This window comes from Podarcis erhardii, assembly GCF_964252035.2.
Source record: "Podarcis erhardii genome assembly, chromosome: 13".
Lineage (NCBI taxonomy): Eukaryota > Metazoa > Chordata > Lepidosauria > Squamata > Lacertidae > Podarcis > Podarcis erhardii.
Window position 1 is genome coordinate 12,304,676 of NC_138502.1, and position 20,312 is coordinate 12,324,987.

At 44.6% G+C, this 20,312-nt stretch overlaps 1 protein-coding gene and 1 pseudogene across 3 annotated transcripts in view; both read right to left on the bottom strand.

Moving 5' to 3' along the window:
• The window catches only part of LOC309326520 (angiogenin-2 pseudogene), a 198,204-nt pseudogene that overhangs the window by 102,679 nt on the left and 75,213 nt on the right, over positions 1-20,312 (bottom strand). The gene's annotated exons all lie outside the window — the stretch shown is intronic.
• On the bottom strand, positions 7,107-19,563 carry LOC309326510 (C-type lectin BpLec-like). Of its 2 annotated transcripts, XM_081835329.1 has the most exons (7): positions 15,524-15,544; positions 10,725-10,833; positions 9,481-9,556; positions 9,149-9,240; positions 8,730-8,870; positions 8,395-8,509; positions 7,107-7,368 (listed from the first exon to the last, which is right to left on the bottom strand). In XM_081835329.1, the coding sequence occupies exons 3-7, from the start codon at positions 9,545-9,547 to the stop codon at positions 7,301-7,303; spliced, it is 483 nt and encodes a 160-aa protein (XP_081691455.1). In that variant the 5' UTR covers positions 9,548-9,556; positions 10,725-10,833; positions 15,524-15,544; the 3' UTR covers positions 7,107-7,300. The 2 variants fall into 2 exon arrangements, with proteins under 2 accessions (XP_081691455.1, XP_081691454.1); XM_081835328.1 differs by lacking the exons at positions 10,725-10,833; positions 15,524-15,544 and adding an exon at positions 19,350-19,563.

Genomic DNA, 20,312 nt, shown 5'->3' on the forward strand with positions numbered 1-20,312 from the left:
ATCAGACTCAAAATGAAAAGGTGATTTTTTGGTATCATCTAAAAGAATATTAAGTTGTAGGTAGTTCCACTTCCGTGTAGCAATACAGAAACACCACAATTAACTGCAGGGGGGGGAGTAGAATAGCATTTCAAGCAAGTCCAAATTTGTATTGTAGGACTATGAATATGTACTTCTTAATTCTTTTCACAAGAATGAATATCCTACCTGAAATACACTCTGAAGAATATTGTTTACCTTGTGGTGTAGAGGGATTTGATTAGGTTGCTTATGGTGCCTTAGACTGATGATGTTTATTTTTGCTAACTCAAGTGGTGGGACAAAAATCTGAATGTGCCCTGTGAAGGCTGACAGGAGAACCAAGACAGAAGCCGATACAGTTGTGTATTTCATCAAGTCATGAGTAATCAGTGGACCCAACAGAAAAATTTCCAATAAATAAGAAACTACTTAAAAAGGTAAAGATAAAGGAACCCTGACAGTTAAGTCCAGCCGTGAACGACTCTGGGGTTGCAGCGCTCATCACGCTTTACAGGCCGAGGGAGCTGGCGTTTGTCTGCAGACAGTTTTCCCGGGTCACGTGGCCAGCATGACTAAGCCGCTTCTGGTGAAACCAGAGCAGTGCACGGAAACACCGTTTATCTTCCCGCTGGATTGGTACCTATTTATCTACTTGAACTTTGACATACTTTTGAACTGCTAGGTTGGCAGGAGCTGGGACTGAGCAACGGGACCAACCTTCTGATTGGCAAGCCCTAGGCTCAGTGGTTTAGACCACAGTGCCACCCATGTCCCTAACTACTTACTGAGAACTACTTACTAAGTAACTACTTACTGAGCAGATAATGAAGAGGATTGTGGGTACTCCATAAATTTCTGCATTCCGAAGTTTGCTAGCGTAATGGATATGAATTCACCGATGATCATGTCTGCTGGAGGACCATATGAATTGGTTTGAATTGTTTCTCTCAATCTGCAAGAGCTCAAACTCTTGCTAGAAGAATAATGCATCATCAACAGCAGGAAAAGCAGGTGGCGAGCTAACCATTCTTGGGCTGAACTGGAAGCCATCATGTTTACCTATAGTCACTAACAGCATTTCAGTCTTGGCTGAAGTTATAAGGAAACTTGGCTGCATGGAGGCATGTACCTGCCTCAAATCTACCTCCCTAACTGGATTCATGTAAGTTGATAGGACAGGCACCTATATAGACTACAACACAGGACCATCACATTTGGAAAGGGCTGTTTCTGTGGCTTATATTGTGCCTGGCATCTGATTTGCCATGGGACATTTAAAAGTAGTGATGCTGATCAATAATTATAAAAATTACAGGGTGAGATATTTGTTTTGCTAAGGTCCTCAAGTCTCAGAACAAGCAAAGTTCTTATGCCAATGAGATTTCTGCTATAGCCCAAGATCTTCTCCCTTGTGAAGCAGTGCCTTGGACAGTGGGCATAACTTTCTGAATGGAGACAATTTGACACAAGTGCAGGGTAAAGAAAGAGGCTTGTTTTCTGTGAACCGCCCTGAGACCTCTGGGTATAGGGTGGTATATAAACTCAATAAATAAAAATAATAAAATAATGTACGTATCCCTTCTTCTGATTCAGACCATTCGCCCTTCTATCCAATTACTGTCTATTCTGAATAGCATAGCATTATGCTCCATGGCACACCAAAGGGGTCTTTCTCCCATGCAACTTGAGCTTTATTAACTTCAGATGTTACTACAGTGGTGCCTCAGGTTACAAATGCTTCAGGTTACAAACTTTGCTACCTCAAGTTGAGAACTTTTCCCCAGTATGAGTTGAGTTGAGTTACCTCGAGTTGAGAACTTTCCCCCAGTATGAGAACAGAAATCATGTGCCAGCAGTGCCGAAGCAGCAAGAGGCCCCATTAGCGAAAGCACACCTCTAGTTAAGAACAGTTTCAGGTTAAGAACGGACTTCCAGGATGAATTAAGTTCATAACTAGAGGTACCACTGTAATTAAACTTTGTCCTTATGTATCTGAAGCTGAGAGTGGTTGGGGCAAGCCAGTCAGATGGGCGTCATATAAATAATAAATTATTATTATTGTGAGCTCTGCTACTGAGCAATATCCCTTCACTGTAACCTGGATGGTTAAACACTCCGTCAGAACAGCAGACCAGATATCTCTTTTCTTCTTCTGCCTCCCTCAGATGCTATCCCACATGCTATTTTTGTCTGTCCCCACAGAAGCCTAGGGATCTTTTGCATTAGGTCTCCTGATATTATTGGATGGCAACTCCCATCCTCTCTGGCTGCTGCCAATTCTTGCTGGGGATGAGGGGCATTGTATTCCAACAACTTCTGGGGCAAACGGTGAAGAACAATGATCTATTCCATGGATACTACTGTCCTGGGACCTTCTACTTGTTTTCATTTCAGGATAATAATAATAATAATAATAATAATAATTTATTATTTGTACCCCGCCCATCTGGCTGGGTCTCCCCAGCCACTCTGGGCGGCTTCCAACAGAGATAAAAAACACACTAAAATGTCACATATTAAAAACTTCCCTGAACAGGGCTGCCTTCAGATGTCTTCTGAATGTCAGGTAGTTGTCCATCGCCTTGACCTCCGATGGGAGGGCATTCCACAGGGCGGGCGCCACCACCGAGAAGGCCCTCTGCCTGGTTCCCTGCAACTTGGCCTCTCGCAGTGAGGGAACCGCCAGAAGGCCCTCGGAGCTGGACCTCAGTGTCCGGGCAGAACGATGGGGGAGGAGACGCTCCTTCAGATATACTGGACCGAGGCCATTTAGGGCTTTAAAGGTCAGCACCAACACTTTGAATTGTGCTCGGAAACGTACTGGGAGCCAATGTAGGTCTTTCAAGACCGGTGTTATATGGTCTCGGCGGCCGCTCCCAGTCACCAGTCTAGCTGCCGCATTCTGTATTAGTTGTAGTTTCCGGGTCACCTTCAAAGGTAGCCCCACGTAGAGCGCATTGCAGTAGTCCAAGCGGGAGATAACCAGAGCATGTACCACTCTGGCGAGACAGTCCACAGGCAGATAGGGTCTCAGCCTACGTACCAGATGGAGCTGGTAAACAGCTGCCCTGGATACAGATTTGACCTGTGCCTCCATGGACAGCTGTGAGTCCAAAATGACTCCCAGGCTGCGCACCTGGTCCTTCAGGGGCACAGTTACCGCATTCAGGACCAGGGAATCCTCCACACCTGCCCGCCTCCTGTCCCCCAAAAACAGTACTTCTGTCTTGTCAGGATTCAACCTCAATCTGTTAGCCGCCATCCATCCTCCAACCGCCTCCAGACACTCACACAGGATCTTTACTGCCTTCACTGGTTCTGATTTAAAAGAGAGGTAGAGCTGGGTATCATCTGCATACTGATGAACACCCAGCCCAAACCTCCTGATGATCGCTCCCAGCGGCTGCATGTAGATGTTGAAAAGCATGGGGGAGAGGACAGAACCCTGAGGCACCCCACAAGTGAGCGGCCAGGGGTCTGAACACTCATCCCCCACCACCACTTTCTGAACACGGCCCAGGAGGAAGGAGCGGAACCACTGTATGACAGTGCCCCCAGCTCCCAGCCCCTCAAGACGGTCCAGAAGGATGTCATGGTCGATGGTATCAAACGCCGCTGAGAGATCCAGCAGAACTAGGAAACAGCTCTCACCTTTGTCCCTAGCCCGCCGGAGATCATCAACCAGTGCGACCAAGGCAGTTTCAGTCCCATGATGAGGCCTGAATCCCGACTGGAAGGGATCCAAATGGTCCGCTTCTTCCAGGCGTGCCTGGAGTTGTTCAGCAACCACTCGCTCAATCACCTTGCCCAAGAATGGGAGGTTTGAGACTGGGCGATAATTGGCCATCGTGGCCGCATCTAAAGATGGTTTTTTAAGAAGCGGTTTAATAACCGCCTCTTTCAGCGGGTCTGGGAAGGCTCCCTCACGGAGGGAAGCATTCACCACCCCACGAAGCCCATCGCCCAGTCCTTCCCGGCTAGCTTTTATAAGCCAGGATGGGCAAGGATCCAGGAGACAGGTGGTTGGCTTCACTCGTCCAAGCAGCCTGTCCACATCCTCGGAGGTAACAGATTGAAATTGATCCCACACAACTTGACCAGACAGGACTCTAGCACTCTCCCGCCCCGGCCCTGCTCCCACGGTGGAGTCTACTTCTTCCCGAATCTGAGCGATTTTATCTGCAAAAAAATTTGCAAAATCATTGCAGGAGAACATGTGGCCCGTACTGGGCCCCGATGTTACAGGTGGTTCCGCTAAATTGCGAACCACCTGAAAGAGTCTCCTGCTGCTGTTTTCTGCAGATGCAATAGAGGCGGTGAAGAAAGTCTTCTTCGCCGTCGCTATCGCCACTTGGTAGGCTCGACGTTGAGCTCTAACCCGTGTCCGGTCAGATTCAGAATGAGTTATCCGCCACCGGCGCTCTAGCCGTCTCAACGATTGTTTCATTGCCCTCAGATCCGTGGAAAACCACGGGGCTCTCCGGGCTTCATGCAATCGGAGAGGGCGCTTCGGAGCCAAACAGTCAATAGCCCTGGTTAACTCCACATTCCAGCGGGCCACCAGGGAATCGGCTGAAAGGCCATCAACATGGGATAAAGCATCCCCAACCACTCTCTGGAAACCATTTGGATCCATTAAGTGGCGGGGGCGGACCATCCGAATCGGTCCCACCTCCCTGCAGAGGGGAAGGGTCGCGGAGAAGTCCAGTTGCACCAGGAAGTGATCTGACCATGGCACTTCTTTCGTTTCGCTTTTACTTAGTGTCAGATCACCAACATCCGTAGAGGTAAACACCAGGTCCAAGGCATGTCCGCGGCTATGGGTTGGGCCAGACTTATTCAGGGACAGCCCCATGGAGGCCATGCTTTCCACGAAGTCCCGAGCGGCCCCTTGTAAGGTCGTGTCGGCATGGATGTTAAAATCCCCTAGGACGACCAAGCTAGGTGTCTCCAGGAGAACATCCGCCACGACCTGAAGCAGCTCGGGCAGGGAATCCTTGGTGCAGCGGGGAGGTCGGTACACCAAAAGGAATCCTGTACTGCCCCTATTGCCCAACTTCCAGAACATGCACTCAGAAAACTGGGTCTTCCCAATAGGACGCCTGGTGCAAACTAATGACTTCCTAAAAATCACTGCGACCCCCCCTCCCCGCCCACATGACCTGGGTTGCTGTGCGTAAGAGAAACCTGGTGGACAAGCAGCGGCAAGGACAGGCCCATCTGCTCAGGATACTAAACCTGAGCCAAAGGTATGATGTACAATGCCATCAGAGCTATTGGGACAGAACATGGTCACTGCAGATGGTGGATTTGAATGTCACTAGGGTTGGGTGAACAGAAGACACCCAGATCTAATATACTAGATTTAATTTTTAAGCAAATTCTTAAATTTGTTGCAACCAGATTTTTAGAATTACCAGGTTAGGTAATGGTCCATTAAGGAAACAAAGGGAGAGGCTCTGAACTCCTGGGTAGTTAGAAAGACAAATATAGTGATGAGTGTTGAGAAATTGGACCGGGATTCTTTCTTCAAAAAGCTGAACTGTGTTATTTTATCTTCCTGCATACAAATCAGTATTTCACTTTTAAAAATCCAAACTTAGTTCACAGAGCTCTTGGAGAGCATGACATATAAGACTCAAATCAAGAATCAACTCACATGCTGTTATTTTCCTTAAAAGACACCCATAAAGACAGTGATCCATTTTGGGAGGGCATTCCACAGGGCAGGCACCACTACAAAGAATGCTTTCTGCCTGGTTCCCTGTAACTTCACTTTGCAGCGAGGGAACTGCCAGAAGGCCTTCAAAGATGGACCTCAGTGTCCACGGTGAATGATGCAGGTGGAGACACTCCTTCCGGTATGCAGGTCTTGAAACCCTCCAATAGTGTTGAATTGTCTTCTTCTAAAATTGCCTAAAGCTGTTGATCTTTGAATTTGCATTCCCCTGTTCCCAAAGGCTCATTGTTTGTTGTGAATCTGGAAACATTTGATTTTGAGGAGAGATATGTGCCTGAGAATGTTCAATAGTTTTATATTAACTTTGTAGGCAGGGAATAGCCGCAATAAGCACTGTATCTTCCCTTCCCACATATTATTCCGAGACCTACACAGGCTGCACTGGAAGTTATAGACAGCTTTTTCTAGGGGAAGGGTTCTGGTCTAAAACTTATGTTCCCCCCTCTTTTGGAGTAGCACATTTACCACACTAAGCTCCCCTTGAAAAAGAGGAGAGATGGTCTCTCCCATTATGGAGGCGTGTGGGCAACCATGTGAGGGCATTTTGCCCTATAGGGTAAAGTGGAGACCAGGATATTTAAGCTACTTCCACCCCACACTCTCCCCTCTTTCCTTTGAGACACCCATCCTCCCACCCTTTGTAGTGTGAGCCTTTTTAGGGGGACTGAGTAAGAACCTATTTTTGGAGGGGTGACACTAATTGGACCATGCATTCTCCTTTTTGTCTCTTTCAAACTCTTGGGTGTTGTCTGTGTGACTGTATAGTGGGGGTTTTGCTTGAATTGGGTTCATTGGCATTTGGTCCAGGTGGATGAGTAGATTTAGGAAACAATCAGTTTATTATCAGATCCAGTGTGGGGTTTGGCTTGCAAGGCACATTGGGATGAATGTCAGTCACAGTGAGCCACAGTGTGAATGCTGGGTCCATACACTGGGAGCACACAGTGGCACGTGGGGGACAGAAGAGTTTCCTTGAACCTTGCTGCATGACCAAAGCATGACTCTGGCAGTTGGCTCAAGAAATGGGAATGTTTAGATCCATTAATCCAGCTCATCTGGCCAGAACTATTTGGTTCTGTTAATTTGTTTTAATTACATTGATTAGCTGTTACCCATCTTGTTGTCTCGAGCCTTCTTTTGGCATGCTGTAAATTGGTCTAGCACCCCACGATATAGGTAGCGTGTGGTCTTGCAATTTTTAGTGCTAGGATGCCCCTGTTTGGGTATAGTTCTCTCGCTTCCCTGGGGAGGGAGTTTCAAGGATTGCCCCTGCTTGAGATTAGTGGTTTTAGAAGGGGAGCTGTTAGCATGGATGGGCAGAGAAGGACAGCAGTGCACCAGGAAATACATGCATGGAAGCAAGTTTATTGAGGTTAAGGGAAGAACTGAAGATAATCTCTATAGGGATGTTTATTTTGAAAGTGATGATTAACAACTGGACATTTATGTTGAGGGATGGGGGAGGAGGGAATGATATCAGAAAGGCATCTGATGCCAAGGCAACTTCCTAGCAGACATAGTTCTGAAGTACCATCTCCTTCAGAGTTCTTGTTTGCAGATGAAGTTGTTCTGAACGCCGCAGGCTCTATCATTCCACTCCTGAAAACCTAAAATTCAAGACAAAAGATATAATTGAAGACATAACAAAAATTACTTGCCCAGTTGTTTATTGCCTCAATGCATGTAGCTTAGAGTAGGAATAAGGAATTGGAACCAGATTGCAGGCTTGACCCCTAGCTGGCCAATAATTTACAGGCCATTCACCTACAACACTTCAAAGTGTTACGTGCTCTTTAAGCCTAACCATTTCTTAAAGAAACATAGCAGAAAAACGATGGGATGATCCAAACCATAGTATGTGTGGCAACCACTGTTTTCTGGATAAAATATGTAAGTGATGATAATCACATGCAGTCAAAGTATGACGACTGACTGTAGAAAAACCATGCACCTTGTGGTGTGATTGAAAGTGACCCTAAATGACTGGCAATGGGACCACTGCTGGCCTGGGCTACAGATATATTACATTGTGAACCTTGAAACAGAGAAGCACCAGGCTGAGGGTTGCATCCACCCAACTCATACTTGGAGTCAAAAGGTAAAAGGTAAAGGTAAAGGACTCCTGGATGGTTAAGCCCAGTCAAAGGTGACTATGGGGTGTAGCGCTTATCTCTCTTCAGGCCGAGGGAGCTGACGTTTGTCCACAGACAGCTTTCCGGGTCATGTAGGCAGCATGTCTAAACTGCTTCTGGCACAACGGGACACTGTGATGGAAGCCAGAGTGCACAGAAATGCCATTTAGCTTCCCATCACAGTGGTACCTATCTACTTGCACTGGTATGCTTTTGAGCTGCTAGAGTCTACCCAGATTGCATTGATTTTGATGGTTCTAGTTTTAAAGTGAGATCATAGAACTGTAGAGATGGAAAGGTCCCTGTGGATCATCTAGTCCAACCCCCTGCAATACAAGAATATGCAGCTGTCCCATACGGGGATTGAATCTGCAACTTTGGGGTTATCAGCACCATGCCTTAACCCACTGAGCAATTCCCCCCATAGAAATCCTGGAAATTGATGAAGAGAGCAGAATATAGTCAATTCTTTATATTAGTACCTGCAAATGGCTTCCTTACCTGTGCTAGATAGTAGTTCCACACAATACTCTGCACGGCCTGCGTTGTCTGGCTGATGTGAATACCAGTTTTGATAATTGTAGGTTGATTCATCAGCCCACCTCCAACGCCCATTCTGCGTGAAAGAGATGGAATAGATTGTGCAATCATTTGTAATGAGGAGTGCCAAGATCATGGGTATTGCCAGTTATGGTTGAGATATTAGAGGAGGAACCCCATAGAAAAGAATCCAAAAGTAGTGTATGAGATTCATCCTTTTCAAGATACATATGGAATGATGATTCTAAGAGCTCACTTCTCTGTGACAATGACCTGAGTAAGTGAAGGCAACTCACCTCACGGGGATCATGAAGCCCAATCCAGACATGACTTGGTTTTTTCTGGTATGTGGCAATGTGCTTGGCCACCAAGGCTGCCTCTTTCTCAGTGAGAATGGAGGCAAGATGAGTCCCACGGCCATAACTTTGGCACTCAATCTAAGAATGGAGAAGAAAATAAAGATGATTTGCCAGCATTAGCATATTCCACCAGTACAGATCAGGGAGAAATTCAATACAGAAATCCCATAACAGAAACTACAATAGAGAGATCATTTTTTTCAAAAGTAGGGTGTCCATGACTTGACTTTTGAAAAACAGGGGGTCCACAGTACTTAGCTAATTGGAAGCCACAGCTCCAAGGGAACCAGAAATCTGATAGGAATCTCACAAACATACATACAATTATTGTTTGGTAGGTGAGGCATGCTTCTTACCTCAGCTTCATACCATGACATCTCATAATCGAAATATGCATAGCAGTTGCCCTGGTTTTGCATCCAGTCCCTGGGGCAGGAGTTGGCCTTGGCTGGAAAGTGAGAGGAGAAAGAAGTAGAAAGGGAGGACCAAAGCAGTAAGAAGCTTGCTCTTTGTGAATACAATTGGGGATTCCATTGAATATTTTAAACTCAAAGGTACTGTTTTGAAAATCCTGCTCCTTTGTCTTAAAAGCATGAGCTGGGCTACTCTCTGTTGAAAATATAAGAAGTACTTTTTAATGACTGCTTAACTCCAAGTAGACTTCTGGGTAATTTGGTATTATGCTCACCTCCTGAGAAACAACTGGAGACCAGAATTCCAAGGTAAAAGCTGAACTTGATGGTGAATCCTATCATCCTGTTGACCTTTGGGAAAGAGGAACAGACCATAAGTGCAGCTGGTCTATTTGTTGATGGTCATTCATTCAAAGTGATGATGGAAGGAAGGAGGATTAAATATTTTCTATATTTTAAATCACAATTCTTCTTTATTTGAGCTTCCAGAAAGTAGAAAGATTAGAGGAAGAAGAGATAAAGAGAAAGAAAAGCAGGTGGGGCTGTGGGTTAAACCACAGAGCCTAGGACTTGCCAATCAGAAGGTCGGTGGTTTGAATCCCCGCAACGGGGTGAGCTCCCGTTGCTCGGTCCCTGCTCCTGCCAACCTAGCAGTTCGAAAGCACGTCAAAGTGCAAGTAGATAAATAGGTACCGCTCTGGCAGGAAGGTAAACAGTGTTTCTGTGCGCTGCTCTGGTTCGCCAGAGTTGCTTAGTCATGCTGGCCACATGACCCGGAAGCTGTGCGCTGGCTCCCTCGGCCAATAAAGCGAGATGAGTGCTGCAACCCCAGAGACGGCCATGACTGGACCTAATGGTCAGGGGTCTCTTTACCTTATGTGTGCATAATATTACCTCAATACCCACCTTTCTAGAGTTGCTTGAAGTGAATTGTATCTGTGGGGACTTATATTGATCCACTTTTATATTATGAGCAGAGTAATACTAACAGTTTGATCTCTGCTGTGCATGCAGGAAGTTTAGAAGAAACAGAGTTACCTATCTTCTGCCAAATTAGAACTTTAATGGCAGAAGGGCTTGGATAGTTTGGTGAGCTGAGGTAGACCTCCACTGTTCATTCCCCAAAGTGAATGTCCTCAGGATGAAGGTGGCTTTCAATCCACTGGATCAAAGGTTTCACTGTTTGTCAAAGAGGTGCCAGGATTTGGTCCTCTTCAACACCTGCCTAGAGATGGTGTATTGAATACCCCCATCCCAATGGAGCCAATGACTAGTAAGTCACCTCAACCACAAATAACTTCTGCCATGGCTAGAGCCATGTTTGGAGGTGGAAGAAAACTCACTAATTTGCACCACCCCATCCCATTTAGGATTGAACTAGAAGAGGGAAATCCCCTGGGGGGACTTTGCTGGCAGAAAGGTGTAGACGGGTGGGTGTACTGCTAGTGATAGCCCCCAAACAAAATATAAATCAGTGACCACAGGGTCAAACGTGAATTTGTGGTCATATCCAACTTACCCAAGTTCCGTTCCCTTCAAGTGATGGATATTTTTGCACAAGCAAGCCTGTCTCCCCAGCTGCTGCCTACATTCTTATATAGCCCTTGAGGGGTGGGGCAGTTGTCCTTCTATGGAATACGGATAAATAGAGAAAAGGGATATTACCAATTTCCCAGAAAACCATAAAATTTGTGTATTGGCGTCCAAAGGATTTTTTTCTATCAGGTGCTGGCAAAGTAAATGCTGTAGATATGACCAACATACATAAACAGCATGAGAAAATAGGTCTTTATATAAGGTATATAAAGGAAATGGCAGTGGAATGGGTGTGCTTGTGGCAACCATGCTCAGGGAAAGTATATTGCAGTACCTCATTGCTGTGTTGTAGTTCCTCATTGCTAAGAAAGGCTGTTGCTATGTGCCTTATCACTATGTGCCTTAAGAAGATGCATAATAGCTGTAGCTACAGGTAGGTAGCTCTGTCGGTCTGCTGTAGTCGAAACAAAATAAATAAAATAAAAATCCTTCCAGTAGCACCTTAAAGACCAACTAAGTTAGTTATTGGTATGAGCTTTCGTGTGCATGCACATTCTTCAGATAAACAGAAGTCACCAGACCCATATATATATATATATATATATATGCAGGTTTTGGTGTCCTCGGGTGTCTTCCCGTGTAAAAGTTGGGGTGTCTAGGCGACGTTTCGACGAGGTCTCACTCGTCATCTTCAGGCTGGTGCTTTCGGCTTCTTGTTACTGGAACAGAGCAGGATCTCAGTGTTTGAGTTCCTATAAATACTGTAGAGGGGGTGTGGTGTATAGCCTCCAATGTTCTGGGCAGAGAGGAAGTTCCCAGGCTAGTGTGCCTTTTCTTCAGATGAATTACAGACACCATCCAGTAGCCAATCCATGGTGGCACCTCCGGATGCTGCACCCCCCTGCAATCCCTACACAGATCTGGCTGACACAAGCCACAAAACCACAGCTCGCCCCTATACACGAAGCCAAGCCAGAGCACAACTAAGTACAGTACAGCCATCTTCTCAGGAAAACTCTTCACAAAGTTCAAGAGGTCAAGACACAAAGACTTTAACAACTAATCCACACCTAATGACCCACCTAAGTGGTACTCAGGATATCACTCAAGAAATCACTCAAGATATCTCTCAAGTAATTAAGGAACAAAAGAAGAAAAGGCACACTAGCCTGGGAACTTCCTCTCTGCCCAGAACATTGGAGGCTATACACCACACCCCCTCTACAGTATTTATAAGAACTCAAACACTGAGATCCTGCTCTGTTCCAGTAACAAGAAGCCGAAAGCACCAGCCTGAAGATGACGAGTGAGACCTCGTCGAAACGTCGCCTAGACACCCCAACTTTTACACGGGAAGACACCCGAGGACACCAAAACCTGCATTCCTGTACCCGTGAAAATCTACGAAAGCATATATATATATATATATATATATATGCATGCTGTGTTTGCATTCTGTGGTTGGAAGCCGTTGGCTCAATGAACCAGACTCACCTTTGCTTTTTAATGTTTGTTTAGAGCCCCTGGCTCATGCCTTTAGACAACATCGCGAGATTCTAAATATTCTAAATATTTGAATTTGAATCCCACTGTTGGCCCTAATTTTCCAATGTGGGCAACCCTAGAATATATGTACATAGCAACTTGGGCTGGTTAGGATCAAAATATCTGAAATCTCAGGTGACTCTGGAAACAAATCACTTAGAATAAGGTTACCAGATTTTTTTCAATGAATCCAGGGACACTTTTCATCGTCAATGGATTTCGTATGGGGACTGATTTGTAAATCCAGGGACTGTTCCTGGGAATCGAGGACGTCTGGTAACCTTAACTTAAAAGAATATGGAATATATTGGCTAATAAAAACAATTTTTATCCATTTTCACATTCTAATACGGTGATATGGTAAAAATTGGATGGAAGCAGGTGTATTGACATTGGACCAACTGATAGATGGGGAAGATGAATTTTATACTTTTGCTATTTTATGACAAAAATATCTTCTATCAGATGCAGTCCAATGGCAATAAGAGAGGTTAGGCTGGTCTCAACTAGAGCCAGGGCCTTTTCGGCTGCGGCTCCAATCTGGTGGAACGCTCTGTCACAAGAGACTAGGGCCCTGTGGGACCTGACATCCTTCCGCAGGGCCTGCAAGAGAGAGTTGTTCCACCAGGCCTTTGGTCAGGGCGCAGCCTGACTCCCTCCTCTGGCAACCTGCTTAGAATCTTGCTTAATTAGTTGCCATTAATTTGATTTTAATTGATTTTTATAATGAAATATTTTTAGAATGTGTGAATATCTGATTGTTTGATTGTTGATTGTTGTTAGCCGCCCTGAGCCCGGCTTCGGCTGGGGAGGGCGGGATATAAATAAAATTTATTATTATTATTATTAAATTACAGCATCTCCTAACAAGTGTGTTAGGATCATCAGCCCTTTCAGCTTCCAAGATACCTGAGATATTGGAGCAATTGGACAGCTCATTCAAAAATAAAAAGCCAGCAATTACTTTTTATAGATATCTGTTAAGCAATACAGACGTTCAATATGCAGACTGTAAGAGATGATTGGAATAAAGAATTAGAACTTCCATTATTACCCAGACACTGGGAAAATGTACTAGCTTCAATACCTAAGGTGTCATTAGATTTAAAATTAAGACTAATACAACAGAAAATAATATTTAGAGTTTATTGGACCCCTTTACGGTTGTATTAAAAAAAGGGTTAGCTAAGATAGCTCAGTGTTGGAGATGTGGCAAGAACAATGCCTCTCTGAAACACATGTTTGTACAGTATTATTTACTTAACAAGTTTTGGAAGAAAGTGCTGGACTGTGTGACTATGACTGTGCGGAAAAAGTTAAATTGTTCAGCGGAGAATATTTTATTGAACTATATACCTGCAGTATGGCAACGATCAATGGGACAATGGAAATAGATTTTCCATGCCCTGATGGTGGCCAAGAGGAGGAATATCGAGGAATTGGAAAAATAAAGATACGATACCCTTCAGTCAATGGATTGATGATATGACATCATTGGCGATTTATGAACTGACTGCTTACAGGCACAGACTCTGTATGGATAAATATGATGACATTTGGAATGAGCTTATACAAAATGTAGTAGGCTATTAGCATTAACATAAGCACTAGGACAATAACACTATACCAAATAATACAAGAATATATGGGAATATTGTTTATTGCTCTTTTTTGGGGGGGTATATTTTCATTTGTATATGTATCTTTGTTGTCCCCCCCCCATCACTTTATTTCTTTTAACTGAAATCACCTTAATGAAATATAAATATTATGAAGCAGTGCCTGTGAAGAAGCTGGCACTGCTACCGCCACCAATTTCCACCGGTGGCACAGCAACAGGACACCTGCAGTGGTGCCACCTCTGGGCAGCTGCCTCTTTGGTGATCTGGTCCTGGAATGGACACACACACACACACACACACACACACTGGTGGGAACTGCAGCTGTGCAACAGTACAACTAAAATACTTCCTCAGTGTGTCTCAAATGTTCATCAACCAAATGTAGCTTTGAAATGTGCTGGCAAATGTTTGGTCATTGCTGTATTGTGGAATGCCATTGGCTGCCATTATGTGTGAATATATGTTCTTTTTATTTGTAGGTCTATACTTCTCACTTTTTGGGACGTGGATGGTGCTGTGGGTTAAACCACAGAGTCTAGGGTTTGCCGATCAGAAGGTCAACAGTTTGAATCCCTGCAACGGAGTGAGCTCCCGTTGCTCAGTCCCTGCTCCTGCCAACCTAGAAGTTCGAAAGCACGCCAGTGCAAGTAAATAAATAGGTACCGCTCTGGCAGGAAGGTAAACGGCATTTCCGTGCACTGCTCTGGTTCGCCAGAAGTGGCTTAGTCATGCTGGCCACATGACCCGGAAGCTGTACGCCAGCTCTCTCAGCCAATAAAGCGAGATGAGCGCTGCAACCCCAGAGCCATCCGCGACTGGACCTAATGGTCAGGGCTCCCTTTACCTTACTTCTAACTTTAGAAAATAAACTTAATATAGTTCATTTTAGGGTGGGTTTGTTCCTGCACTGTGGTCTAAACCACTGAGCCTCTTGGGTTTGCCGATCAGAAGGTTGGCAGTTTGAATCCCCCTAATGGAGTGAGCTCCAGTTGCTCCATCCCAGTTCCTGACAACCTAGCAGTTTGAAAGCACACCAGTGCAAGAAGATAAATAGGTACCGCTACAGCGGGAAGGTAAAGGGTGTTTCCATGCACTCTGGTTTCCAACATAGTGTCCAGTTGCACCAGGAGCAGTTTAGTCATGCTGGCCACATGACCTGGAAAGCTGTCTGTGGACAAACGCTGGCTCCCTCGGTCTGAAAGCAAGATGAGCGCCACAACCCCATAGTCGCTTTTGACGGGACTTAACTGTCCAGGGGTCCTTTACCTTTTTACCTTTTACCATTGAATTTATGTTATGTAATTTTTACTAATGTTTGTTGCATATTGACAGTCTCACTGGTTCCTTTCTTAGATTTGCTGCAAGCAAACAACTTCTATAACAGCACTATGAGCAGTTTAGGTATGCAGTTCTGTGTTGTTAATAATTTACTTTTGCATGCAAATCTATTTAATTTTTAGTGCAAACTTCCTTAATTGTTTATTACCTATGTACATACAATTATTCTGCAGAAGAGAACTTCCTTTTATATGGCACAACAAATATGTAACCAATTTGAAAAGCGGTAGGTGTCAGCCATCAAAAATGAGAAAGTGGAAATGTGTATAGTACTCACCGGCACTTGATTTAGCAGTACTAAAAGTGGTTGGCAACTTCACAGCCCTCTAGCACTTGGAAGCCAAAATCTGGGGTGCCATCTTCCCAGACACCATCTTCCCATTTTTTAATTGCAGAAGCATGATGGCCATTTTGATTGCTCCAATGTCTCGCATTTCCATGCCACAGTTGCTGCCCTTTTTTCACCCATGGCTCCCAAAAAATGTTCATTTTGAGGAGCCACACAAGATTGGAGGAAATTGTGCCACAAAATCTTGTGAGATCATGGTAACCAAAAGCTGCCATTTTCTCGTGATAAAACAAAACAAAACAGGATGCCCCAGTTTTTTCAGGACATTTGCAGGGTGTGCAGTCTCCATGTTAAAAACCACTGCCTTGTCTGTGAAAGCATGCATAGTACATGATTAAGCATGTAGCACATGATTTAACAATTCTGCAAGTGGTTGCCAATCGGCAGCCTCCTTCTTAAAACCACTTTTTTCACTACACTTGCCCCCCCCTTCACAGTAGTGTAGATACCTGATCTGTGTATGCCAGGGGTGCCCAAATGTATTTCAAAGAGGGCCAGATTTGATGAAGCTTTTTTGAGGATTGAAGTTGTTGAGCTCCCCCCCCCCCCCAATTTTTAATTGGAAGCTTTTAAAAAGGATTTTAACCCAGGACATATACTGCCACAGGGGCCAGATTAATTCAACGAGATTAGGCCCTCGAAACGGACTTGGGACATGCCTTGTGTCAGTGGCGGAGGAACCATCTCCAGCACCCAGGGGCGCCGAGGGACAGGGCAAACTGCCCAGTGGCGCACATGCAGTGTCTGTACAGACTGCACACACACGGCATCCCGTACGGACGCTACGCGAGCGGCACTCATAATAACTGCGCACCCGCCCTGGGCCACTCTACAGCTGGGGGAGGCAGCGGGCCATCTCGTCACCCCCCCAGAGTGGTGCCCTAGCAACCCGCCCCCTCCGCCCCCCTTCATATGCCCCGGCCTGGTGTATGCCATATGATGTTTACTAAGCTTATTGCTTGTTACCTATGAGAACAGAAGAGGAGTATGATGCCACATAATGAACACTGGAGAGCAGCAATGGGCCACCTATGTGAGAGGTGTAGCTACCAATATATCCTCCTTTCAAAGTTAAAGCAATTTTTAAGCAATTGACCTCAGAAATGTGTTAATTATAGAGAAACTATTGTATCAAATTAAAGCATATGGCACATCAGATTATAATATGCCAAGGAGCACGTATTTCTTTGCAAATATGCTCCACATCTGGGTTCATCTGGTAGGAATGAGTTCTCTCTAGTCCATTGACTCAGCTGCTGAAATGCCATGGAAAGTTTATGAACATTCCAGTACTGAGATTTTTTTTTTCTTTTGGTTTTTTAATCTTGTCAGCTCAAAAGGACAAAAGACAGATTAGGTTATTGGTAGGAAGGGAGTACAGTGGTGCCTCAGGTTACATAAGCTTCAGGTTACAGACTCCACTAACCCAGAAATATTACTTCAGGTTAAGAACTTTGCTTCAGGATGAGAACAGAAATCGTGCTCTGGCGGCATGGCAGCAGGAGGCCCCATTAGCTAAAGTGGTGCTTCAGGTTAAGAACAGTTTCAGGTTAAGAACGGACCTCCGGAACGAATTAAGCACTTAACCTGAGGTACCACTGTATAAGGAAAGGAGGGAGGCAACACTTTCTTTCTCTAGCTATTAAAATTAGTGCCAAGGCACAAATAGGGATGGACAAATCTGTTCATATAAATTTCTCCCGGTTTCTCATTCTTCCAGTCTTAAATTCTGCTCCAGTTTATTATTATTTTTTCCAGTTAATCAGCATTTTAGTACATATTTCCTCAATATACAAATTTTTGCAAGCAGTACCCCCGAATACAATACATTTCTTTATATAATTTTCACAGATATGTGCATTTTTATGCTCACATTCCCTTAGTATACTCATTTTGGTCAGCATAACTCGGATGAAGAACTGTATTGCAAAATTCAGAGATGTATTTCAAATGTTTTGGTTCCTATGCAGTTTTGGAGGGTGTGAATTAGGTAGCGCCACATTAAAACGTGAATCAAAATGAATTTGTCACTCATCCTTTGGTGCAACAAATGTGGCTCGTTTATACTTCTGCTTAGAAATTTCATGTTGTTTGGTGAAAATGCTGAGGAGGGGACGCAACAGGTGATGCTTTCCTTATCATGGTGGAAAGAGGGAAAAGATACCCAGAGAGGCCAAAAGGAAAAGGGATGAAGAAATGTCACCCAAAGGTATTTCTCATAGCTGCTTCTTGAAGAACTACAGTTACCTGGGTTCCCTGGGAAAGCAGATGACTCTTAGAGCAGCAAAAGTTTGTATTGTGGATATGTTACAGAGATACATCGAGGTGAAAGCATGCAGGATAATAGAACCGAGTTTGGGCCAAAATGTTCAACAGCTTCTGGCTTTTGTAGATGGAGGATGAGTTGCATCACCATTTGCCTATGTCCTTTGAGTCACATAGTGAGTCGGATGGTTGCCGGTGCAGGTCACACGAATGCGTAAGTGTGCGGGTTTGCCACTGTACCTGCAGTTGTAAGGAGGTGGGCCACCTGTGTATCTGCAGAGGACCATATCGAAGGAGTCTGTGCTGTCAAAGTAGTTACTTGAAGGAGTCCCTCTCCCTCTGCACACTTGCACGACACTTACGGGGAAGTCGTTGATGAAGGTACTTGTCTCTTTGCAAACATATCGAGTCATCCCTCTCTGCATCATCATCAGCGTGCAGTAGGTATCAGGGTGGGAAGTTGGGTAGCTTTTGGGGTAATCTATGTGCTTCCAAACAAAAGCTTCTCGGGACTGTCCTTCACTGGACCGCACAAGCAGAAGCCCAAGAAGGATGGCCAGATGCACCAGCAATGAGCAGGAGACCTTGGAGGACCACATGGTGGGGGCTTGGAATCTACAGAGAGGAGGAGGAGGAGGAGGAGGAGGAGGAGGAGGAGGAGGAGGAGGAGGAGGAATAAATGGGAGAATGTTAAAGTGATGCCTATTTGTGTAAGATGAAAACAAGGCTATATACAAAATGAGGTGGTAGAAGTCTAGAGTGAACCATTTCAGGCTTCAGGTAGTAGTGCTGGTGGGCTGAAATTAGGGATAAGGGAGAAATAAGATTCAGTTCACATTTAAAAGCGAATCCATGAACTCTAGGCTGTCTGAAACAGAATACAAACAAAAACGCTGCTGTCCTTTGAAATTCACATTTTTCCCGAATTTTGCAATGCAGCTGTTGTTGTTGTTAGTAAAAATTCTATACCACCCTTCATCCAAAGATCACCGGGTGGTTTACAATATAAAGACACAAAAATACATACCACAATAACAAACATTAAACGTATTTCCATAATCAGGGAAAGAAACACCAATGAGAGGGGTGTAGATAGAGCCAGTGGTGGAGAAAACCTAGCAGGTACAGTGGTACCTCAGGTTACAGACACTTCAGGTTACAGACGCTTCAAGTTACAGACTCCGCTAACCCAGAAATAGTACCTCGGGTTAAGAACTTTGCTTCAGGATGAGAACAGAAATCGCACAACGGCGGCACAATGGCAGTGGGAGGCCTCATTAGCTAAGGTGGTGCTTCAGGTTAAGAACAGTTTCAGGTTAAGAACGGACCTCCGGAATGAATTAAGTACTTAACCCGAGGTACCACTGTAATATTGTTTATCTTCACCTGCTGATTTCTGCAAATCTTGTTACTACTGAAAGGTACCAAAGGACTCTATATGCAAAGAACAGACTCAGAGCAAGACTGATTAGGATGATTTCCTACTTACCGTATATATAAGAAAGAATGGCAGCAACAAGAGTAACTTTTCAGGTGGGAAATGACTTTATCCTGGTCTCCTCTGATCACTTACTTTTAGTGAGATCCCACTTATATTCCAGAAGGTTGCAGAATTTCTCTCCAACACGCAAGCTTTTGAGTGGCAATGTGACTGCTCTCTTCTTGTAAATATGGATCTCTTCCAATGTAGTTAGGCACTCTCCCAGCTCTGAATTGGGAAATTCTTACTTTTCAACTTCATTCATTGGTCAAGGGACTCTTGAGTATATATCTCCACCTGATGTTTATCTCACTCAGTGCAGATCTCAGAAGCTTATTGGAGAGTTTCCACAACTAACGGTGCAGCAACGGTGGACAAATAGCAGCTGATGCCCCAACCAATTTTAATCTTAATATTTCTGCGTGTTGAATGTAAGATGAGCCCTGGTGGGTCAGATATGCATCAGGCTGCCTTCTGGAGTGCCTAGAGAGGGAACCAAATGCTCCCAACAACTTCAACACCTCCAACTATCCAGAAGGCACTCCCAAAAGTATGACGGGGGGAGACCAAGGCACGGGGATATACCAGGGTGATGATGGGTCAGAAAATATGGAGCAAATGTTTTCTTCTGGGTAGATATGGATAAGCTTTCACTGTTGACTTCTAGAGAGCCTAGAGAGGGAAATTAATGCTGACAACACAACAACTCCAAAGGAAAGAAAGAAGCCTGTAGACAATAATTTATCAGTGAGATGATGTGTCAGAATGTATTGACAGCTGGAACAACTGTAGGCACCATCATTTGAGCAAATGATCCTGGCCCTTTAAAAGGAAAAAAGAAAAAGAAACTCCTGTGCTCTGCTTGTTCAGGTTTCACACTTGGCAGGCTTCACTGGGACTGCTCTTATCTACTTTCACAGAATTATCTGCCCAATTTCCAGAGATGTTCAGCCCTGAAAAACAGTGACAACA